Source organism: Colobus angolensis, unplaced genomic scaffold (genome assembly GCF_000951035.1).
Source record: "Colobus angolensis palliatus isolate OR3802 unplaced genomic scaffold, Cang.pa_1.0 Scaffold6, whole genome shotgun sequence".
Taxonomy (NCBI): Eukaryota; Metazoa; Chordata; class Mammalia; order Primates; family Cercopithecidae; genus Colobus; species Colobus angolensis.
In genome coordinates this window covers 12,902,947-12,928,403 of record NW_012119598.1, presented here as the reverse complement: position 1 = coordinate 12,928,403, position 25,457 = coordinate 12,902,947, and the positions used below count along the sequence as shown (strand labels likewise).

The following is a 25,457-nucleotide window of genomic DNA, read 5'->3' as shown; positions in this document are numbered from 1 at the left end:
TGGATTCACACAAGGTATTGAAATTGTTACACATTAAAACTTTCACCTGTTTTGCCGATAAATTATCAAAGAGATTTACTATGTCATTGCACCCTAGTTCTCTACAGACCTGGGTCTGCACGCATGACGGTGCAACACAATAAAAGTCAAACGTAGTCCCACTAGTTCTCTGAATTACCTTATTTGCAAGTCGTTTATATTTGGGAATATCAAGTGGACACTGCTCCTTGGGAAAAGACGACTTTGAGGAAACAGCACAAAATTATTATTCCCTTGTCTATTTTGTGCATGTGATTTCAAAGTATAATGGGTTCGATTTTGGTAATATTCTTTACAGAGCTGCATATTTCAAATACTAGCAAAATACTTGAAAGGTCACAGTAAAGTTTGAAAGTTGCTAATATTAAAGGTATGTGCATGATGCATTGAATTTTGAAAAGCCCAAAATAGGAATCGTGAAAAATACAAAATAAGAGTAAGGCACATGACAGCATTATGAAAGTTTCAAGGGAACATCCACTCACATCACAACACTTGTTTTTAAGTACAGAAATTTTTTAAATTAAGAAAAATCTATAGAAACTAAAAAATCCTCAATGCTAAAAACTCCAAGCATAATTTTTGAATTTAGAGAAGTCATCTGTACTTCATTATGGAGTTAGGAATATGCTTATTATACTGCTTTAAAATTTTAGGCAATAAAACGTTAAGTTCATGACACAGTTAAACATTAATTTTGAGAAATTGGACAGATAAGAGACCTCATTTTCAACTACTATTATTGATAGGGCAACGCCATCCCTAGAGCAGGTATTTCCAGAATTCTTTCCAAAGCTATCTCAGAATATAAAATGTAGTTTTGTTTTTGGGAGAATGTTACTTAATCTATGGAAATATGTAAATGCAAATTGAAGCATGCATTTAAAGCATCACAGATCCACCAGAGCATGCTGGGACTGCAGCACACCTTGGAGATCCTAATTGAGATAAGGATAAGCAAGTTGAAATGCCAGGTCTTTGCAAAATCACAGACGTGAAGCTGGGGTTGGCTAGCAGCAGGTCTCCAAACCCCTTAGTAGATAGGCTGTCCCCTACCTCTCATCCCGCAAACCATGCTGTCTCACCTATTTTATGTCTCTGCAATCTTTTAAACAAGCCTTTAAAAATGTGAATACATTGACTTAATGATGTGCTAAGTATTCAAATTCCAACATTAAAACACTTTTCTCACAAACCTAGCATCTGTAATCACTACTAATGCAAATCACTGCAGTGGTAATTGGGGGCTCCCCATGCCCCCATATTTTTCTGAATAAGGATGGTTTAACATTCCAGGATAGTAAACAGTAATGTCTAAAGAGTCACTTAAGTAATTTAGAAGTCTGAATTTGGCTTTTCCGTCACCTTGAGCCCTCTGCAGTTCAGTGCTGGACGGAGCTCTGTGAGTGTAACAGGATCAAGGGAAAGAAGAGCCCATAGCTCACGAACAAATCTGGTGTTGGAACCTGGGAATGGGGTTATACGGGTCTCATCTGAGCCAAATTCTGAGGACAATGGGTTTTAACTCATGTTCCCCAGAAATGTCCATACCCTCACTTAGGAACGTTGCCTATGTTAGGCTATATGTTTTATGTATGTACAGAAAGTATTCTTATATATTTAGTCTTCTAATAATAACAATGAAATGACTTCTCACAAATAAGAAAAATAGGTCTCGCAGTTGTATGGATTTTAGTTACAGTTTCGCATGGTGGAAAGGCGACTAGTCTCTGTTTACAAAAAAAACTAAGGGTTGAGGGGAATGTGGAAAGAATGGAACCCAGAGCTATTTTCCAAATGTGGATCACTGATCACTGGATGATATAAAGAAGGCACAACTGAAGCAATGGTAAAGTCAGTAAACAATATTTTACTGAAACATTTCATAACACAGAAAATCTGTCTGAAGTGTAAAGTTACTGTTTTACATAAGGAGAACAGACCCATTCTCAAAGACTAATATGAATACAATAAATATGGAGTTTACATACTAATTTATACACAGAAACTCTGCCCCATAGCCATAAAATTTATATTTAACAGTGGAACATATAATTTAATCATTTGATTTATTTGACAGGTCTTCCTTACTAAACACAAATAACTACCTGGTTTTCATATACATATATAATATATTTTTATGTATATAGATATTCAACAATCTGTACAGTTTCTAAACAGAAAGCTCCTAAAAGGCACAATTGTCTATACAACATGTACAAAAATGGCTGGAGCTGACACAAAACAACAATTATTGGTCAAAAGTTCATGATTGCACAAAGATTAGTCATGAGTTTATGTCAGAAAAATGTGCTTTAAGGAAAGGAGGGTTTTCAAAGAAACCTTTAAGTGTTATAAAAAAAAAAAAAGCAATAAAAAATAACCCCATCAGGTCGCTATCACAAGCCTGTCCTCGTCATCATCGCTGCTGACGTCGCTGAACTGCACCGTGGGCTGCCTCCGCGGCAGTGCTGTGGGCCTGGGCACCCGTCTGTCTGGAGAGAGAGTCTGCTGGCCCGAGGGCTTTGTAAAAACGTCAGAATGTGCCTTCAGCAGAGGTTGGGACGTGGACACTGGTTGGCCCTGTACGGAAGTGAGTTCAGGCTTGGGCTTCACGTGATTTGCCGAGGCAGCCTTCTCTGTGTCCATTTTACTCAGGCTATCAAGCCTTGCATGGTCACCTGCAGGGGCAGGTGGATTCAGAACGTTTTTTGCATTTTCCCGCTGGACTTTAGGTGACCCCTGAGGAGACTCGGTCCTGCTGACCTGGTTCGCACTGGCTACAGAAGTCTGCTTGGGTTGTGTCTCGCACGTTTTGCTTTGGGAAGCTGGCATTTCAGGAGCTCCCTGTGCATCGACGGTTACTTGACTGACTGAGGGGATTAAGGTAGGCAATGCTATGTTCAAGATCTGGAGACCTGGAATGTGTGCCTGAGGGGCGGGGCTGCTTTGTGAGGAAGGGTTTGCAGTCAGAACCTGCAGTCCGACAGCATTGAGAGCCAGTCCTGGTGGATGGACTTGTGGGGCCATATTTGCATTGGCTAGGCCTACAATATTGACGGTTTCCATGCTTAGCGAGGGGAGTGACTGTAAGCCTGGGGTACTTAGGTTCTGAAGGCCTGGCACGCGGATTTGGCCAATAGGAATACATGGCACAACACTGCTTAATTCAGTCACTCCAGCGGGGTTTGTAGTGCCAGACACTTCTGTGACCGTATCCCCGGGAGTACCCAAAGTTCTGTGAACGACACTGACAGCAGGGATCGTGAGCTGCACTGGTCCAGCCTGAAGGGGCACAAACGTGGAGTAGGTGAGGCCAGCAGGTACCACGTGGATCCCCCCAACTGGAACCATATTATAAGGTGTCCTTGATTGCTGCTGGGAATGCAAAGGAAGGTGGCTAAACAAATGGGTGTGGGGAGAAGGCAGTCCTGGAGCCGGCTGTAGAGTTATTTGCTGCTTCTGTTCTTGAGGGTCAGGATGTGGTGAGGCCACAGAAGGCATCCCCGCTGCTGTCTGGGGGCTGTGCTCGGCTGCAGCAGGAGGAAGTCTTACAGGTGATGGGCTCTAAATGACAAGACAGAACAATCCGTTTATGACAGCTTTTTCGTAATCCCCGAGCTATAAAGCTAGTGCTAAATCTATTCCTTTGCAATGAGATAAAAGCAAGCATATTTGCATTGATAAAAATGAAGTTTGCTGCAATGAAATTATTTTTTGATTTTTAAAAATAAGCTTCCAATTAAAAAATTATTACACCTTTAATTTCTTTCTTTCCCGGTAGAAATAATGGCGATACATCTTGTATAGTCTTTTGCATGTCTCAAGCAAATTTCCTGGATTTTGTCATATTGTATACAGAGAATAACTCTGAGAAGTGGACACAGCTATATTCTTAAGCTGTTATTTTTGTTATTATTTCTGTTTCTGGCACCACTAGCTCCATCTTATTTTAGAGATTAAGAGGTATTGAGAAATTGAGATACAAGTTGGCTGTGACAACTCAATGGGGAAAAATGAAGTAAAGAATTATTTGTGAAGAGATGTTACTGAGAAAAAGGTCTCTGGCTGTTTGTCTATTCATTTGCAAGTTTATGAAATGTCTACTGAAAACCAGATTTCCAGGCACTGGTAAGTGTCTGAGAGGTTTTCGGATAGAGACGCTTATAGCACAATCTGTCACAGTTAGAAATAAATCCTATTGCAATATTCAATACATACTGAGGTAAGAGAACTGTCAATGAGAGAAGAATGTATTCCTCCAAGAATTAATCATTTGTTGCAAAACAGCCAGAGGTAGAGCAGGGACTCACTCGCAGCACATGGAGCGTGACTTTTCAGAGGCCTGTGTCTGCCTTGAGCTAGTTCCCAGGCAGAAAGCTCTCCCAAGCTGCGGTAGCAATGTGATCATTCAAGCAAAGTGAACTTCTGGATGTGTTTTCGGGTCACATTAACCCTGCCATAGAAACTGGTGGCTGTCTTGCCAATGGGGGCAAAGTGCGAAATGTTTGGATAAGTCAGTGAAAACCCATCATCACATTAGCACCAGTGGAAAAACAGCTCAGAAGGGGCCAGCAGATAAATCAGTTGCGGGACTTGTGTTCACCACTGTCACTTTTTTTTTTTTAATTTCAAAAATTTTTCAAAAAGCAAATAAAAATAAGGGGGTATATTTTTCAAGCACCATTTGGTTCTTTCACAGAGTTACAATAAAATATCTGAACTGCTTAAAACACTCAACATGATTCCAAAGGACAAAAATGTCCTCTACCCTTAAATACAAGAAAAAAAAAGCCGAACAGACTGATTTGAACTAAATAAATCACGTGGGTGCATTCTCTTCTTAAGCCATTAAGTTCTCCATATTTAATAAGTTAAAACGAAACAGGAAATAAAAGAACAACCGCCAATCATTTACCTGTGTTAAAGCAACAGCTTTGCCTGCCACAGAGCTTCTCAGAATTTCTTCTGACTCAGGGTAGTCCACAGACATCTGATGACACGGGGACCTGGAAGCGTCTACAGACAGAATTGTGTCGTTTTCATCTCTCGCGGCACGCTGCCTGGCCTTCCCCGGAGAGAGTGTCTTCCTACTGTAGTCAGACTGTGCCGTGCTCAGGACGGTCATTTTGGTGAGCAATGCCCTGGGCAGAACGTCCATTGGGTCCGTGTGTACCCCAGAAAAGCAATCGGTGATCCTGACGTCCTCATCAGCACTCACAGAGTCCTGAAGGCTACTTCTAGATGGAAGGTGCTGCGGGCTGGCTGTGACCGAGGGCGCGGCTGACAGGACTGATTCCGCCTGGCTATCCTCATCATCGTCTTCATTTTCATTGTCATCCTCATCTGGGCCATCAGATTCTTCAAGATCATATCCAGATCGCTCATAACTGAATCTCTGTTTTTCATCTAATAAAAACAACCAAGAGAGTATGTGATGGAATGCTTTGCAAGTGCACAAATGCTATTTTTAATTTTTTTTATAGGTTTGGTAACTCTGTGAGGATTACAAAAGACAAGGACCCTGCCCACAATGAGCCTCTGCCCTGGCTGAGGAGAAGGCCCTGGGGAAGGACAAGACAGGTGGCCATCAGGATTCAGAGGAGGGCAGCTCTGCGGGAGGGGCCGGGTCAGGGATGAGGAATGGGAAATGACTCTCAGAAGGCGAATGAGGCAGGCGGAGGGTAATCAAGAAACAGGGAAATGAAGGCCTTGAAAATCTTTAGAAAATCTTTAAAACAGAACTGAACTACATATAAAATTAATAAAGAGTTCAAAGCAACTCTTTTCCTGAGCTTTTTCTCTATTTTGTATCTTCCTTTTACTGAACAAATTAAATCAAACACAAAAAGCTGATGGCTGTTGGTATCCATGAGCAAAATACATTTTCTTTAGATTTGAATAGTATCATAGATGAGGAAAGAAAAGGACTTTTATTTGAGGAATGTGGGCCCTTTCAAATTACTAGGCCCCAGAGAGGTATGAAGATGACACAGCAATCACATCCCACCCCCTACTTTACTGAAGCTGCTTCCCATTGCCACAGGTGGCTGTGAATTAACCTAGCAATGTGGCATCGGCCACCATATCCCACACTTTATAGCTTAACCATGGACAGGCAGTCACTAACCACTGTTAGTCCTGTAGATCAATGAGAATTCCTGACAGAACTGTCTAACAGTCTACTCGGTAATACTGCCCTCCTCCCTCGCCCTGTTTTTTTGTTTTTGTTTTTTTTCTTTTTGCCTTTAAAAATCTGCCTGTAACAAAGGCCAAGCAAGCAGTTTAGGTGAGTCATCTGGACAGCTGTCCTTACTCTGGCTCAAGTTAACTCTTTCAACCACACTTTGTGCTTTAGCTTCTTCTTTTGGTTGACACAGGCATGTTTCAATGGTCCTCCGTGACGTCATATTCACCTAATGTGTAAGCCTTCTTATTTACTGAGAGATGCTAACATTTGCTGTCAATTTCTGTGATATGATTCAACCCATTCCTCATAGAAAGGGAGATATTATCTAAAAGTCATTAGATCAGCCTCATAACATCATGTGAAACTGAGTTTAACAAGGAATCTTCAAGATGACCCAGGAAATAGTTTCAGAAATCTCATAAGCTCATGTGGAACTTTTAAACTCTTTACATTTTCAAAATCTTGCAAATTAGAGGTTCTTTCCCGCAGAAAGTTTAATAAAATTTAGTTATGGGGGAGGAATGTCACTGAGATATAATAAAGATGACATTAGACAATGTACAGTTTAGCTGTGATACATTCTGCACTTACAGGTATTTTTTGAAGAGAGAAAAACATGTAAACACAGCAACAAGCAATAGGCTGCCTTTCCCAATGGCCTAGACGTTAATTTTTTACTACTTTTTCTTTGTATATGACAAAAATAAGTTCTTAGCGAAAAGTCTTAGAAGATCCATACAAAAGATTTGAGGGTGATTATTTCTAGGGGATGAAAAGAACTTGACATTTTACATTATTTATCACAAACGTGTGCTACTTTTATAATTAAAAAACTCAAAAGATGAAACATGCATTTAGATTCCGTTAGCATGTGATTTCATAGGCCTTTTGGCTTTTAGGGTTCTACTGTTATGCTGTAAAATAAGTAATGAAATAAAATAATACCAAAGTATTGAATGGCTCTAGGGGCCTACGCTGGAGATAGAATGTGTGATTTCTGGGTAAATGCCCAGACTCCTGTGCCTCAGCTACTTCTCTACCTTGTCTGATGTTTGGCATTGTAAAATTCGAGTCATCTTCAATTTGACTTGAATTTGCCACATCAGTAGCAAATTAGGTATTTTTTTTTTGGAGACGTGTCTTCTTTAAAGAAGTAAAATTTGTAAAGAGACTAGAGAGAACTGAATGACTGGGAGAATAAGTTACTGCAGGGAAAGGATGATTTCATTCAAGGCTGATCTTGCTGTAAAGTCTAACAAGGATTGGACTGTTTACGTTAAACACACACACGCGTGCATGTGCATACACACACACACACACACACACGGCCTAACTTTAAACTTACAACTTTTTCCAAACCCATCAATAAGCCGAGGTCCCAGATAATCAACAGCCCAAAATCTAAGGAAACACAAGCTTGCGTCACCGAGGGCAGACACAACAGAACCCCGGTCAGGAGAGTCCTGCTCAAGTATCTGGTTAGTCAAGAGTGGGCTGCCAAGATTGTGTGAAACCTCTGGGGGTTACATTCTCACACAGGATCCATGCCATGATCATCACTCAGGTGCTCACAGGAAGGTGCGGTAAGAAGTGTCCACTGCGTTCCGGATACTGGGGAGAGAAGCAGTAACCCAATAGGAGTGGCAAGGAACTACACCTGGAACCGTCTCCCCTGTCTCCACCAGGAAAACAAAAGACGTACCCTGTGAGGACAAGGGCGGTGCGCGCTGTTGTCCTTAGGACACTGGTGAAAACTCACTGCAGTGTGGAAAGGGAACAGGAAAAACGTACACACACAACCTGTCTCCTTGGGGAGGGACAGGATTACACAGAAACCCCTACAACACTTGGGGGAGGGGGAGGAGAACTGAGAAGGCCACAGCCCAGAAACCTAAGAAAATGGTGCAGGTACAAGACTGAATCTCAATCGGAACAGAGACAGCACCCCATCCTCCTCCTCACCCCCCAGTGCCAAGCTAAGGAGCTTAGAATTACAGGTAACAAAATGGTGCTTGGAGAGAAACAGGAGAACAAGAACGCGCAGAGAGACCCTTTCTGAGGTACAGTGCAAAAGGAAGACCTAAAACTAGAACTGAACAGGTGACGTTCTTGTGATCCAACCCCCAACCAAAACACAAGGTATCTCTACAGGAACGTGAAGCCTTTGCTGCAATGAGGATAGCTGTAGTGACAACAAATCGCTCAAACCCAGCCCACTCCCAACTAGATAAACTCTAACTCCCACACTAAAGGCCTCTAGGAAGGAGAGGCATGCCCATTTCTAGGCATACAAACAATTTCCATGGGTCTCTACTGTCTTACACAAGATGTACAGCTTTCAACACAAGATATACAGCTTTCAACACAAAATTACAAGGCATACAAGAAGGCAAGAAAAAAACATGCTTCAGAGAGACAAGGCAATCATCAGAACCACAGTGAGATATGACACCCATGTTAGAAATGACTGAGAATTTGAAGAAACGATGGTTAATATGCTGAAGGCTCTAAAGGGAAAGGTAGGCAATAACAGATGGGACTTGCAGCTGAGTGATGAAAACTACTACAAAGAATTCAATGAAAATGGTGCAAATAAAAAATACAGTCACAATACCAAGAAAACTGTCCAATCCAGAATTCTATGCCCATTGAAAATAATTTTCAAAGATGAAAGAGAAATACAGACTTTCTTAGAAACACAAAAACTGAGGGGATTCATTGCCAGCTGCTTGACCTAGTGGACGATAAATGTTAAAAGGAAGTTCCTCAGGCAGAAGGAACATAACGTCAGATGGAGGCCTGGATCTATACAAAGAAACAAAGAACAGTGAAAACAGAATAAATGGGGACACAATTTTTTTTTTCTTATTTTTTAATTTCTCTAAAAGATACCTGAATGTCTAAAACAATGTCCTGTGCGTTCATAGTAGATGTAAATGTAAAAAGGTGTGGCCACAATAGTATAAAGTACGGAAAGGAGAAGCTGTGTATATACTGCAGTAAAGTCTATAGGCTCCATGTAAAGCAATGTAATATTATCTGAGGTAGATAACTACAATTTTTAAAGGTATAAATAATAAGTCAGTTGAGGAAATAGAGCAGAATCATAAAAAACACTCGATTAATACTAGAGAAGGCATCAAAAGAAAACTGAAACCCAAAAATGAAACAAAGAGAAAACAGCTGCCAATATGCTACATTTTAATCCAATTACACAAATAATAACATTAAAAGGGGTGGTCTAACACATAAATTAAAAGACAGAAATGACTAGGATTGAATAAAATGCAAGTCCCACGTATATACTATATATAACAAATGCATTTAAAAATATTGATATAAAGACATAAATAGGTTGAAAATAAAAGTTTGGAGAAAGATATACTTAAAATACAGCTGCAGAAACTATACTAATATCAGATGAAGCGGACTTCAGAGCCAAGAATATTTGGAGGATAAACAGGAGCATTACATAATGATACAGGTCATCCCTATGGACATAACAATCCTAAGTGTGTATGCAACAGAGCTTCAAAATAAATGAGAGGAAACTGAACAAAAATAAATAAATCCATAATCAGAGCTGAAGACTTCAATAATCCACTTTCGGTAACTGATGGAACATGTAATAAGAAAATCAGAAAGAACATAAAGACGTGTAAAACACTATCAAGACCTAACAGACACTTACAGAAATGTTCCACTGAAGAGCAGAACATACCTTTCATATAAGTGTATGTGGAACATTCACCAGTATACACCATATTCTGAGCTATAAAATAAACCTCAACTATTTTAAATCAGTAGAAACCATACAGAGTGTGTTTTTACATGAAAACAGAATTAAACCAGAAATCAATTAATTGGAAGATATCTGAAAAACCATCAAATTATTGCCGAATTAAAGAACACGTGCATGATACTGGTACAAGAACAGACACATAGATCAATGGAACAGAATAGAGAACTCGGAAATAAGACTGCACACCAGCAACCATCTGATCTTCAACAAACCTAACAAAAAGAAGCGATAGGGAAAAGAGTCCCTATTTAATAAATGATGCTGGGAAAACTGACTAGTCGTATGCAGAAAACTGAAACTGGACCCCTTCTTTACAATACATATAAAAAAAATTAACTCAAGATGGATTAAAGACTTAAATGTAAAATGCAAAACTACGAAAACCCTTGAAAATCTAGGCAATATCATTCAGGGTATAGGCACGGGCAAAGATTTTATGATGAAAACGCCAAAACATTGACAAATGGGGTCTACTTAAACTGCAGAGCTTCTGCACAACAAAAGAAACTATCAGAGTGAACACACAACCTACAGAATGGGAGAAAGTTTTCACAATCTATCCATCTGACAAAGGTCTAATATCCAGAGTCTACAAGGAACTTAAACAAATTTATAAGACAAAAAAATAACCTGATTAGAAAACGGGCAAATGACATGAACAGACACTTCTCAAAATAACACATACATGTTGCAGCCAACAAACATGAGGAAAAGCTCAACACTGCTGATCACTAGAGAAATGCAAATCAAAACCACAATGAGATACCATCTCAGGCCAGTCAGAATGGCTATTACTAAAGCATCAAAAAATAACAGATGCTGGAGACGGTGCAGAGAAAAAGGAATGCTTTGACACTGTTGGTGGGAGTGTAAATTAGCTCAACCATTGTGCAAGACAGTGTGGAAATTCCTCAAAGACCTAGAACTCTGAAGAAATACCATCTGACCCAGCAATCCCATTACTGGGTATATGCCCAAAGGAACAGAAATCATTTTATTATAGAGATACTTGCATGCATGTTCATTCATAATAGCAAAGACATGGAATCAACCTGAATGCCCATCAATGATAGACTGGATAAAGAAAATGTGGTGCATGTACACTATGGAATACTATGCAGCCATAAAAAGGAATGAGATCATATCCTTTGCAGGCACATGGATGGATTTGGAAGCCGTCATCCTCAGCAAACTAACGTAGGAAGAGAAAACCAAATACTGCATAATTTCACGTGTAAGTGGGAACTGAACGATGAAAACACATGGATACATTGGGGGGAACAATACTCACTGGGGCCTGTCTGCTGGGGGGTGATGGGAATGTGCTGGGAGAACATCAGGAAGAAATGCTGGGCTTAATACCTAGATGATGAGATGATCTGTGCAGCAAACCACCATGGCACACGTTTACCTATGTAACAAACCTGCACATCCTGCACATGTACCCCTGAACTTAGAAGTTGAAGGAAAAAAAAAAAAGAACACATCTCTAAATATTCATTGGGTTAATGAGAAAGTCTCAAAAATGTCAAATATTTTCAACTGGATGAAAATTAAGCATTCAAACTTTGTGGGACGTAACTAATGCAGTGGTCAGTGGGAAATTTATCATATTCAACACTTTCATTAGAAAAGAAGAAGGCTCTCAGATAAATCTAAATTTTCAGTTTTAGAAATCAGAAAAAGAAGATCAGCCGGGCGCGGTGGCTCAAGCCTGTAATCCCAGCACTTTGGGAGGCCGAGACAGGCGGATCACGAGGTCAGGAGATCGAGACCATCCTGGCTAACACGGTGAAACCCGGTCTCTACTAAAAAGTACAAAAAACTAGCCGGGTGAGGTGGCGGGCGCCTGTAGTCCCAGCTACTCAGGAAGCTGAGGCAGGAGAATGGCGTGAACCCGAGAGGAGGAGCTTGCAGTGAGCTGAGATCCGGCCACTGCACTCCAGCCTGGGCGACAGAGCAAGAGACTCCGTCTCAAAAAAAAGAAAAAGAAGATCAAACTAAACTCAAAGCAAGGCAAGGGAAGAAAATAATAAAAATGAGAACCGAAACGACGAAACTGAAAAAAGAAAAACAGAGAAAGGCAATGAAACTAAAAGCTGGGCTGTTGGAAAAATTCTCTGGTAACACTAGCCAAGAAAGAAAGAGAGAAGATACAAATTACCAACATTAAAAAAGAAAGGGCGGATAAACATACACTTTTTAAAAAAAATGATTATACCTTAAGTTCAGGGATACATGTGCAGAACGTGCAGGTTTGTTACATAGGTATACATGAGCCATGGTGGTCTGCTGTACCCGTCAACCCGTCATCTAGGTTTTAAGCCCTGCATGCATTAGGTATTTGTCCTAATGCTCTCCCCCTCCCCTTTTCCCCCACCCGCCGCAGACCCAGGTGTGTGATGTTCCCTTCCCTGTGTCCATGTGATGAACATACAATTCTATGCATTTGCCAAAAACCACACACTATACACCATAAAGTAAATTTTGTTGTAAGTAAATAAAAACAGAATCCATTAGGATGTGGGGTGAACCTAAGAAGAATGCAAGCTGAGACAGATGGCTCTGACTGCAGCTGCATGAATGGCACAGCCACGCTAAGGGCATGGAAAGCAAGGTCCTGTCCCAGGTAACCTTGGCAAAGAGGGTTTTGACTGGAGACAGTGAAGGCTAGAGACAAGAATGGCACACACTGCACTGTAATTTTAAATCTGTTTCTTACAGGAGTAAAGGCAAGGATTTTTGAAACTATTTGTACACTAGAACTGAGCAAATATGTAAACATACTGTAGGTGCGAACCAGGTTTCTCACTGTGGGTGAAGAAGAGAAGGAAATGGAGAAGACTAGAATAAATTTTGAGGTGCTGGACTGGAAGTTATCGGTATGGATTCATGTCTTCACTTGTATATATAGAATACACATGTACACTGCAACCTCTACCTCCCAGGTTCAAGTGATTCTCTTGCCTCAGCCTCCTGAGTAGCTGAGATCACAGGCGCCCACCACCATGCCTGGCTAATTTTTGTACTTTTAGTAGAGACGGGGTTTCACCATGTTGGTCAGACTAGTCTCGAACACCTGACCTCAAGTGATCTACCAGCCTCGGCCTCCCAAAGTGCTGTGATTACAGGCATGAGCCACTGCGTCCGGCCCGCTTTAGGGTCTTTTACTCTACTGATACCACTATTCTCTCAGATAAGCTTGCACAACAAGCACCTCCCTATTAGCCTCATAGTCTAATCAAGACTTCTCACAAGTACCTTCTGTCTTACTACTGTCTAATAGGACACTATCAATTCTTGAAATCAATTTCAACACTTCTGTTGGTTAACTTGGAAGCACAGGAAATTTCACCCCAATGCACTCTAATCTATATACACATTTTAAATTCTTAGTACCTAAAAGTGCTCTTATCTTGTATTTTTTTTTTTTTTTTTTTTTTTTTTTTTTTTGCATTTCTTATTCTGTTGTACATATGCTGACTAAATGGCTCTATTCCGGTTGCAGCCATTCATAGCCTGGATCCTCAGTTAGTGCCACTCTGTACAAACCAATACTATTTGATCATAATTAAAACAAGGACTAATTAAGGAGTTGACTTTTTCTCAGACAACGATTTAAAACATGAAAAATGCAGTTAATTTCTTTTAAAGTGTTGAGCCCACAGCTCATAAATGTCAGAGCTGAGATTCAAACCCATGTTAGTCTACACCTAGACATTCCACATTCAATCACATTTTAAAAATCTAACCACAAAATCATCAGAAAGGTCAACAATGAATTATAGTCAATAAGCTACCTTATCAATATGCATGAATTCAATGTTTGTAGGTACAGACAAGAACAGCGTCATATAATTATTTGATTACAAGTAACAGAATATATAAAATGTAGTCCCCAAGGAGAATGTAAATAATTGAACTTTTAAAATTTCAAATATACTGCATTATATAAAAGTTTAAGAATCAGTTATATATTTCAAATTGTTATTAACATATATATTTTTCAAGAAGCATGCTGATTTCCTTTTTAGTATATGCAAATAATATGAATAATTTAAAACAAACACAAAATTTTTTGATGTATGTAAAAACCATTTGGAGTGTAAAACTATTTGGCTCCATTTTAATCTAATTTTGCCTTGATTATATCCAATTTCAGGTCAGGATTAGCAGTATGGGTGAGAAGACACACAGGGTGGCTCCTCGGCACCCTTCTCCCCTCCTGGATGAGCCACACGCCTGTAGCTTGGAGAGGGTATAGGAGGGGCTGGGATTGCTTTCCTGGGTTTCTTTCACGGAGATAAGCACAGAATCATGTTTCTGTCTCTGAATACAAAGTATCTGAAATCTCTGCTAGAGGAGACCACTGTCAAAGTTTAAAAACCTGCAAATGAATTTTGAATCATTACATATTTGTTAAACAGGACTGCTATTCTGGGTCACAGAGAAAAGATAAAATGGGTAGCTTAAGTGAACAGAAGACAATGGTATCCTTTTAAATATCCATGGCACCAAAACAAAGCACAGACAACTCTGCTCTCTGTTTGGATTCATACAAATAAAAGTCCTTTATATACTTCCCTGTCCCCCTTAACCTCTGCCCCTGACCCCCAAACAAGACTACTGCTGTCGAATCAAAAGTCGTACTGATATAAGACCCAGAAAGGAAAAGTGCCTTGCCTGTGAACAGCAAGCCTGTGAGGACAAGAACAAGGACTTGTCATGGACTCAAAACACTTGTCACATATGACTGTGATACTGCTCACTTTGCTGCTGCATGTTACTTAATGTAATAACTATGATACTATGTTGAGTAACTGTTTTTTTTGTTGTTGTTGTCTTTTTGTTTTTTGTTTTTTTTTTTTTTGAGATGGAGTCTCAGAGTCTTGCTCTGTCACCCAGGCTTGAGTGCAGTGGCATAATCTTGGCTCGCTGCAACCTCTGCCTCCCAGGTTCAAGCTATATTCCTGCCTCAGCCTCCCGAGTAGCTGGGATTACAGATGCCCATCACCACGCCTGGCTAATTTTGATATTTTTAGTACAGATGGGGTTTCACGTGTTGTCCAGGCTGGTCTTGAGCTCCTGACCTCAGGTAATCCACCTGCCTCGGTCTCCCAAAGTGCTGGGATTACAGGTGTAAGCCACTGTGCCTGGCCTGATTAACTGTAATATCAGGGATTGGCAAACTATGGTCACCAGCTAAATGTGGCTCTCCACCGGTTCTTGTGAATAAAGTTTTATTGGAACACGGCCAGGCTCATTTGTTTACATACTGTCTACGGCTGCTTTTGTGCAACAATCACAGTTACAGTATTCATGACAGAGAATATGTGGCTTGCAAAGCCTAAAATATTCACTATCCAGCCCTTGACATAAAAAGTTTGCCAACATCTATGCCACACCACCCTCCATGTTTAAACCTAACGACCACCCCGTGACGGAGTTGATACCACACCCGTCGTCCACAAGGAAGTTAAGATGCTTGTACTGTATATGATTAGAATGCATCAAAGCCAGGATTCAAAAACAGGTTTCTACGAACTTAAGAGCCCTGTCATTATGCCAGTAAGATATACTGCCTTTCTATTACAATTGTTCCTTTCTTGGTGTGTATAATACAGACTAATACTTCAGGAGTGTAAGCACTGTGGCTTACCCCTTTGCAGCCATTAGAGACTCTAGAACAGACCTAAAGAATCTATATTTGCTTAGCAAATTCATAAATGGTCCAAAAAGTTCCATTTAATTATGTCCTCCCAGACACATTCCCCTCTCATTATAAACAAATGTTTCCAACACTCAATAAAATTTTATACCAGCACAAGATTAATTCCTTTATTTTCTGTGAATTTCATTTCATGAGGGAAAAAGCAGGCATATAATGTAGCAATATTTTTGTCAAAAGTAAAGGTTTTGATAAATTTATGTCAAACAACTTCCCTAAAGATATATCTTAAAAGTTATCATTTGAAGATGAGTCAGGTGAACTGCGACCTGCCTGCCCACTGCTGCCAGAGAGTGACACCTGCTGGAAGAGTCGGAGTCACAAAAGCAGGAGGGACTCCCTGAGAAAAGGGGCCCCGAGGGTAGTAGCAACCCGGCCCACCTACACTCAGTAGCAACCTTCTTTTGTTGTTGAAGTTTGCCTGTTTTTGTTCTTCACAAATGTTTAAAAACATTACTCTGAAAGCCAGATAAACAATGGCAACCTAGGGAAAAATTTTTTTTAAAGAATGTGAATACAATAATATATATATTTTAAAGATAAAAACACATTAAAAAACATCATGGGGCAGAGTTTAATGTTTGTTAACTTTAGGAAGTAAAGCAAAAGACTGTGTCGTATGTGTGTCATTCAAAATAATATTAGCACTGCTTTAAGTAGAAATCCTAAAGCCTATTATGGCTGCATATTCTACACATGGAAGTGTTTCTTAAAAACAGTAATAATGTGTTCTATAAAAATCCCGATGATAATATATTCTATAGGTTTCATTTCGAAAAAAGCTTTGCTAGTAATTTTTTAAAATTCACTTAAATTATTTTTAAGAGTAAATGTGATATAGGTTTTAAAACCTGTGATCAAACATCATTCTTTACTGTAAGAACTGAAACTCCAACAAGAATAATGTTTCTCACTGCACTTCATCATATTAAATGGTTCTCCTAGCTGGCAGCTGAGGGTACACATTAACATTCCTTGCATTGAAGTCCGGCATTTGTTGACGAAAACATTCTTCGGATCAAAGGATGAAAAGCAAATTGCTGGCGGCATGATTTTTGACACAAAAGGTGAAAACTAAAATGTAGTCACTAATACTCCAAGAACACAAGAACAAAATTCCTGAGGCTATACCATGTTTTATGGCAAGAAAACAAGGGAATGTGCAGTGGAGCTGAGGGATTAGGCTTCCCATGGGCATTTCTTATCATTGCAGCTCAAGTTGCTAGTTTTAAACTGAACAGAAACTTCTTTTAAATGCCTAATGTCCACATTTTAATGGACGGCTTACAAAAATGTATAATTTCTCCTGCTTCATTAAAAGCAAACGTTTCCCAACAGCCCCTAATTTATTCCACTGAGAATTAGAACATGAATTCCATCTGCTAAAAGATAAGACAGGTAGCCACAAAGCCTGCTGTTGCTAAGGGTGGTAAAGAATTCAGAAGGGGTCTGTGGCCTTTCATCACATCATTTTCACATCACCCTTTAATGAACACTCTTTATCAACCAGGGACCAGGCACAATATGATGGTGAATGATAACCTGGGTATGGTGTGGTTGGCAGAGTAGAAAACAGGTCTAGGATCCTTAAAGGGAAAAGATGGAAGACAATGCCTGGAAAACACTGACATTAATTAGAAAGAAATCTGGAGAAAACCTTTAGTGAAAAACAAAACAATGCACAGGTAAGGGAGTAACTCAGCACAAACACAGCGTAAGATCTGGGCTCTTTCCAGAACGCTATGAGCTGACCGAGATATTACCAAGTGGTAATGATGTTTAAAAAATAAATACTATACTGGGGTGCTTTGTAGTAACACTGTCTGACTGCCTCTAAGTGTTTAGCACATTTTGTTTAATGAATGAAAGCTCAGAGACATTTCCTGGTGATGATTACATTTATGCTACAGAAAATATCTATTAAATGACTAAGCCCCCAAATATGTTCTATAAACCTAAAAACACAATCCTTAGGTTTCTGGGTGCCGTTCTGCAAACTCTGGCAGGGGTTGTGACTTTTCAGATTTACAATCAGGTCTCCCAAATTTTGTCCTTTATAAAAAAGGTTTACTCCATTTCCCATGTCAGAGATCATCAAGAGTCAAACGTATAAGGCATATTCTTACATATCCTATTAGTATCAATTAAGTACACGTCACTTTCAGAAAAGCACGCCGAGTCTAATATTCCCTCTTCACGTGCTGCAGGACCCCACTCGGATGTCACTACCACCCTGTTGTTAGGAAACAGGAAGTGTGCCTACCAAAACAGAGAAGACAACTTTCATATTGATCAAGACTTGATGTTTCACAGCACTGGTTCCTGAAAAGACACGTGGCTCCTGATGTGGGCCATCTTTCTTTCAGCACTAAATCTAACAGTCATCTATAATCTGTTAGCATGATGAAACAACATACTTCGACTGTGCTTGTGAGAACCAAAGGAATAAAGGAGTTTCCTGGGTTATTTTGGATTTTCAGTTTTCATATAGCTAGACCAGACATCCCTTGATAACTGCAGGTGTGAAGACATAATGAAAGGTGTCTGAAAAGCCACCAAAATCACTATATTTGGAATAAAAGAGGCTGACTTTGATACCTGCTGCGGCACCTTACTCCTGGAGAAACCAGAGGATTTTCCTGAATTTCTCCTGTTGACACACAGCGAATGAAATCCCAGTGTGGTTTCTAGCAGTCTATTTGTGTAGCAGGACTAATATTCGAATTATGTTAGATTAAGATGAGAGATGGTATCAAGACCCCATGATACCATAAAAGGTTGTTCACCATTAAAAGGAAAAGACAGCAAGTTAGTGTGTTAAAAGATCCCACATTACACGATACAGTGTTCTCACTTATCCTTATCCTCATTTACTGGGCTAAGAAAATGGAGAATGCACTGTCAGGCAGGACTCTCAAGAATGGCAGAGGCTCTACATAGTGGCTCACGTCTCAAAAGGAGCTACTGCCACGAGCCTGATCCCCAAGAGGGGCAGGTGCCCCCTATGATGAGGGAGGTGGAGATGCGTCGGGGTGTGAAGAGAACACAGGGGAGAACCAGGCACATGAGTTCACTCGACAGAGGCCTCCAGGCCTCCCTAGCTTTGTTTTGCTGGGCTGCCCACTTCAAAACTTGAAACTGTAGTACCAGAAACATTGATTCTCCTTCATCATGTTTTAAGTCAGCCACTCCTTCTACTCCTACTGTATGTCTAATATAGTAATCATTTGCATTTTCCCTTGGAAAATAGTTAGTAAAATGAAACACTTGATAATACATTGCTCTCTTTATAACATCCTTATAGAGTTGACTGGGGCAAGGTTTTAAAACATATACAGCAGCGTTAAAGCAGGACAAGTCGAGGCCTTATCTTTTACCAGAGGCTATTCTGTGGTGAAAGTTCTAACACCACAGTGATCCTGGGCCAAAGCAAAAACTAATTCCAGGGGAAATAATGCTTCCTAGTTTAATAAATTGATAGCGATATTTCCAAATTAGTCATTATACATTTATAGACAGACATAAAAAACAGGATGATCACAAGGGAAAATCATTTCAGACTTTCCATCCAAACTGTTAAACTCCATCTGGTGGAGAATGAGAGAGGCTGAAGTCCTGAGTCCTGAGGTACTTCTTTTACAAAACACTCATCTACCCAGAAAAAAGGCTTTTGCTCTGTGAGAATATTAATACTATTGTTGCCGAATGGGATCATCCACTTAAGGAAACATGGTTCTTTCTGTCATTACTGTCTAAATTCCCACTACAAAACAAAACTGCAGCAACAGCAAAACACAAACAAACAACAAACCTCAACAAGGAAAATTCAAGGGTCACAGATTAAAAGCCCTAGTATCTTTTATCTTGTCTCCAGAACATTTGAGAACATAACCCAAGATAAAAGTCAGATATATGTGGTCCTAAAAGGGCAATGGCTTTAAACAACTTCAGTTCAGACTTTTGTAGTCAAAGAAACACCGTTATGTGTCACTATTTAGAAAAATTAAAATACTCAAGAATCCTATCTAAAAAATAATAGTTTTCAAGCGTCAGAACATGAAGAAATGGGTATAAACTGACATGACAGGGGTGTTCATCCCTCGTATCCAGGCCCAGTGAGTAGAGTTTAAACCTGCAATGGCAGCTCTCACGCTGAAACTCCCCTGCATAGCATCTAGTACTTGTCCGCCAGCCCGCCTCCCAGCCTTGGGCCCTGTGGAACTCTCTTGTTTTTCTGTCCCATTCACACACTTATACCCTATCCCTTTTCCCCAATCTTTGTGTGTCTTTGGCCAAGCAACTCCTTGGTCTAGAATGCTTGCCCGTCCTTTCCCCTCTCACCAACAGTCTTCCAAATGAAGCAGTGTAGGGATAAATAAACTCCTTCCCTTCTTTCTGGGACCACTTTGGCCATCACTAGTCTTTCCCTGATTTTAGCCTTGGGAAGTGAACCTTGCCAAATTTGGGCTCATGCCACATCACAGCCATCGGCCAGGAGCTCCTGGACGACAGCAGTTGTGCACACACTGAATAGGTGCCGAAGTGATACATTAAAAAAAAAAAAAAATCAATCAAAAAGAGAATAAACTTTTCTCCTCTGGAGCTATTAAAAAACAGAACAGATCTTTATCAACCTGGAAAGATCATTACTGAGGATGAGAACACGGAATAGTGAAAAAACTTGGGTTATCTTCTAGTCATCTGATCCAATGCCCAATAAATAACAAATTAACAAACAAATGCCATTATCATGTTAACAATACCTATACTGACTTTGGCCATATAACATAAACACTATTTATAAGTAAAGGTATCAAGTAGCACGGCTACCATTTGATTTTAGTGAAGGAATTTAATGAAAAATGATTATATCTAATTACTATCATTATTATTTTTTTAAGATGGAGTTTAGTTCTTGTTGCCCAGGCTGGAGTGCAATGGCGCAATCTCGGCTCACCACAACCTCCGCCTCCTGGGTTCAAGCGATTCTCCTGCCTCAGTCTCCCGAGTAGCTGGGATTACAGGCACCCACCACCACGCCTGGCTAATTTTTATATTTTTAGTAGGGATAGGGTTTCTCCATGTTGGTCAGGCTCGAACTCCCAACCTCAGGTGATTTGCCCGCCTTGGCCTCCCAACGTGGTGGGATTACAGGCATACGCCATCATGCCCAGCTAATTTCTGTATTTTTAGTTGAGGCAGGGTTTCTCCATGTTGGTCAGGCTGGTCTTGAACTCCCGACCTCAGGTGATCCACCTGCCTTGGCCTCCCAAAGTGCTGGGATTACAGGTGTGAGCCAATGCGCCCAGCCGACTATATCTAATTCTAAAATTAATAATACTGAATTATTTCCTAGATTATAGAAAGCTGCTGCCAAGAACAGATTATACTGTTCTTTTTAAAAAAAGGTTTACCCCAATTCCCATGTCAGAGATTATCAAGATTCAAACATATGAAACAAAACATGTTCTTACACATCCTATTAGCATCACTTAAGTATATGTCACTTTCAGAAAAGCATGCTGAGTCTAATATTCCTTCTTCACATGCTGCAGGACTACAGATTTTAGAGATTTTTTTTCTAGTAATTCAATAAACAACTATTTATTACCTACTATTTGCCAGGCACAATCCTAAGGAGCTGAAGACACAGCAGCAAGCAAAACATCATCTTTGCCCTTATATAATTTATTTTCTAGTTGGAATAAACAGATAATGAACACACACAAACGTCTCTGGTGGTGGTAAGTGCTATGAGGAAAAAGAAAACAGAATAAAGGCCATAAGTGATGCTAGCAGTAAGAGGGTGAGGTGCCTTTTGTTTCTATATATATTTATATTTACATATATTTATATTCAGGAAGGCCCCACTAATCAAGGGACATCTGCTAGAAAGCTGAAGGCAGGGTGGTGTAAGTCTCACAGTATCTGGTAGAGGGCATTCTTTTTTGTTATTTTTTTTTTTATACTTTAAGTTCTAGGGTGCATGTGCACAACGTGCAGGTTTGTTACATAGGTATACATGTGCCATGTTGGCTTGCTGCACCTATTAACTCATCATTTACATTAGGTATTTCTCCTAATGGTATCCCTCCCTCAGGCCCCTACTCCATGACAGGCCCCGGGGTGTGATGTTCCCCTTCCTGTGTCCAAGTGTTCTCATTGTTTAATTCCCACCTATGGGTGAGAACATGTGGTGTTTGGTTTTCTGTCCTTGTGATAGTTTGCTCAGAATGATGATTTCTAGCTGCATCCAAGTCCCTGCAAAGGACATGAACTCATCCTTTTTTATGGCTGCATGGTATTCCATGGTACATATGTGCCATATTTTCTTAATCCAGTCTATCATAGAAGGACATTTGGGTTGGTTCCAAGGTTTTGCTATTGTGAATAGTGCTGCAACAAATATATGTGTGCATGTGTCTTTATAGTAGCATGATTTATAATCCTTTCGGTATATACCCAGTAATGGGATTGCTGGGTAAGATGGTATTTATAGTTCTAGATCCTTGAGGAATCGCCACACTGTCTTCCACAATGGTTGAACTAGTTTACACTCCCACCAACAGTGTAAAAGCGTTCCGATTTCTCCACATCCTCTCCAGCATCTGTTGTTTCCAACTTTGTAATGATCACCATTCTAACTGGTGTGAAATGGTATCTCACTGTGGTTCTGATTTGCATTTCTCTGATGACCAGATGACCAGTGACGATGAGCATTTTTTCATGTGTCTGTTGGCTGCATAATGTCTTCTTTTGAGAAGTGTCTGTTCATATCCTTTGCCCACTTTTGGATGGGGTGTTTTTTTCTTGTATATTTGGTTAAGTTCTCTGTAGATGCTGGATTAGCCCTTTGTCAGATGGGTAGATTGTAAAAATTTTCTCCCATTCTGTAGGTTGCCTGTTCACTCTGATGGTAGTTTCTTTTGCTGTGCAGAAGCTCGTTAGTTTAATTAGATCCCATTTGTCTCTTTTGGCTTCTGTTGTCATTGCTTTCAGTGTTTTAGTCATGAAGTCCTTGCCCATGCCTAGGTCCTGAATGGTACTGCTTAGGTTTTCTTCCAGGGTTTTTATGGTTTTAGGTCTAACATTTAAGTCTTTAATCTATCTTGAATTCATTTTTTTTTTTTTTTGAGGCGGAGTCTCGCTCTGTCGCCCAGGCTGGAGTGCAGTGGCCAGATCTCAGCTCACTGCAAGCTCCGCCTCCTGGGTTTACGCCATTCTCCTGCCTCAGCCTCCCGAGTAGCTGGGACTACAGGCGCCCGCCACCTCGCCCGGCTAGTTTTTGTATTTTTAGTAGAGACGGGGTTTCACCGTGTTAGCCAGGATGGTCTCGATCTCCTGACCTCGTGATCCGCCCGTCTCGGCCTCCCAAAGTGCTGGGATTACAGGCTTGAGCCACCGCGCCCGGCCGAATTCATTTTTATATAAGGTGTAAGGAAGGGATCCAGTTTCAGCTTTCTACATATGGCTAGCCAGTTTTCCCAGCACCGTTTATTAAATAGGGAATCCTTTCCCCCTTTCTTGCTTTGGTCAGATTTGCAAAGATCAGATGGTTGTAGATGTGTGGTGTTATTTCTGAGGCCTCCATTCTGTTCCACTGGTCTACGTATCTGTTTTGGTACCAGTACCATGCTGTTTGGTTACTGTAGCCTTGTCATAGTTTGAAGTCAGGTAGCATGATGCCTCCAGCTTTGTTCTTTTGTTTAGGACTGTCTTGGCAATGTGCCCTCTTTTATTCCAATTCTGTGAAGGAAGTCATTGGTAGCTTGATGGGGATGGCATTGAATCCATAAATTACCTTGGGCAGTATGGCCATTTTCATGATATTGATTCTTCCTATCCATGAACATGGAACGTTCTTCCATTTGTTTGTGTCCTCTTTTATTTTGTTGAGCAGTGGTTTGTAGTTCTCCTTGAAGAGGTCCTTCGCATCCCTTGTAAGTTGGATTCCTAGGTATTTTAATCACCTTTTAGCAACTGTGAATGCGAGTTCACTCGTGATTTGGCTCTCTGTTTGTCTGTTATTGGTGTATGGGAATGCTTGTGATTTTTGCACATTGATTTTGTATCCTGAGACTTTGCTGAAATTGCTTATCAGCTTAAGGAGACTTTGGCCTGAGATGATGGGGTTTTCTAAATATACAATCATGTCATCTGCAAACAGGGACAATTTGACTTCTTCTTTTCCTAATTGAATATCCTTTATTTTTCTCTTGCCTGACTGCCCTGGCCAGAACTTCCAACACTATGTTGAATAGGAATGGTGACAGAGGGCATCCCTATCTTGTGCCAGTTTTCAGAGGGACTGCTTCCAGCTTTTCCATTCAGTATGACATTGGCTGTGGGTTTGTCATAAATAGCTCTTATTATTTTGAGATACGTTCCATCAATACCTAGCTTATTGATAATTTTTGGTATGAAGGGCTGCTGAATTTTGTTGAAAGCCTTTTCTCCATGTATTGAGAGAATCATGTGGTTTTTGTCACTGGTTCTGTTTATGTGATGGATTGTTTATTGATTTGTGTATGTTGAACCAGCCTTGCATCCCAGGGAAGAAGCCAACTTGATCGTAGTGGATAAGCTTTTTGATGTGCTGCTGGATTTGGTTTGCCAGTATTTTATTGAAGAATTTCACTTTGATGTTCATCAGGGATATTGGTCTAAAATTCTCTTTTTTTGTTATGTCTCTGCCAGGCTTTGACATCAGGATGATACTGGCCTCATAAAATGAGTTAGGGAGGATTCCTTCTTTTCCTATTGACTGTAATAGTTTCCGAAGGAGTGTACCAGCTCCTCTTTGTACCTCTGGTAGAATTTGGCTATAAATCTGTCTAGTCCTGAACTTTTTTTGGTTGGTAGCCTATTAATTATTGCCTCAATTTCAGAGCCTGTTATTGGTCTATTCAGAGATTCCACTTCTTCCTGGTTTAGTCTTGGGAGGGTGTATGCATCCAGGAATGTATCCATTTCTTCTAGATTCTCTAGTTTATTTGCATAGAGGTGTTTATAGTATTCTCTGATGACAGTTTGTATTCTGTGGGATCGGTGGTGATATCATTTTTTATTGCATCCATTTGATTCTTCTCTCTTTTCTTCTTTATTAGTCTTGCTAGCAGTCTATCAATTTTGCTGATCTTTTCAAAACACCACCTCCTGGATTCATTGATTTTCTTCAAGGGTTTTTTTGTGTCTCTATCTCCTTCCTTTCTGCTCTGATCTTAGTTATTTCTTGCCTTCTGCCAGCTTTTGAATTTGTTTGCTCTTGCTTCTCTAGTTCTTTTAATTTTGATGTTAGGGTGTCAATTTTAGATCTTTCCCGCTTTCTCTTGTGGGTATTTAGTGTTATACATTTCCCACTACACACTGCTTTGAGTGTGTCCCAGAGATTCTGGTATGTTGTGTCTTTGTTCTCACTGGTTTCAAGGAACATCTTTATTTCTGCCTTCATTTCGTTATGTACCCAGTAGTCATTCAGGAGCACATTGTTCAATTTCCATGTAGTTGTTCAGTTTTGAGTGAGTTTCTTAATCCTGAGTTCTAATTTGATTGCACTGTGGTCTGAGAGATAGTTTGTTGTGATTTCTGTTCTTTTACATTTGCTGAGGAGTGCTTTACTTCCAACTATGTGGTCAATTTTAGAATAAGGGTGATGTGGTGCTGAGAAGAATGTATATTCTGTTGATTTGGGGTGGAGA

At 40.1% G+C, this 25,457-nt stretch overlaps 1 protein-coding gene across 1 annotated transcript in view; it reads right to left on the bottom strand.

The window, feature by feature from the left end:
* Nucleotides 1–1,889: 1,889 nt before the first annotated feature.
* The window catches only part of HIVEP1 (human immunodeficiency virus type I enhancer binding protein 1), a 157,367-nt gene continuing 133,799 nt past the window's right edge, over nt 1,890–25,457 (bottom strand). Inside the window, exons 8-9 of the mRNA XM_011962695.1 lie at nt 4,958–5,448; nt 1,890–3,606 (exon numbers count right to left, since the gene is read on the bottom strand). Coding sequence (XP_011818085.1) covers nt 2,428–3,606; nt 4,958–5,448 — 1,670 coding nt within the window. The 3' untranslated portion in view covers nt 1,890–2,427. The remainder of the gene's footprint in view (nt 3,607–4,957; nt 5,449–25,457) is intronic.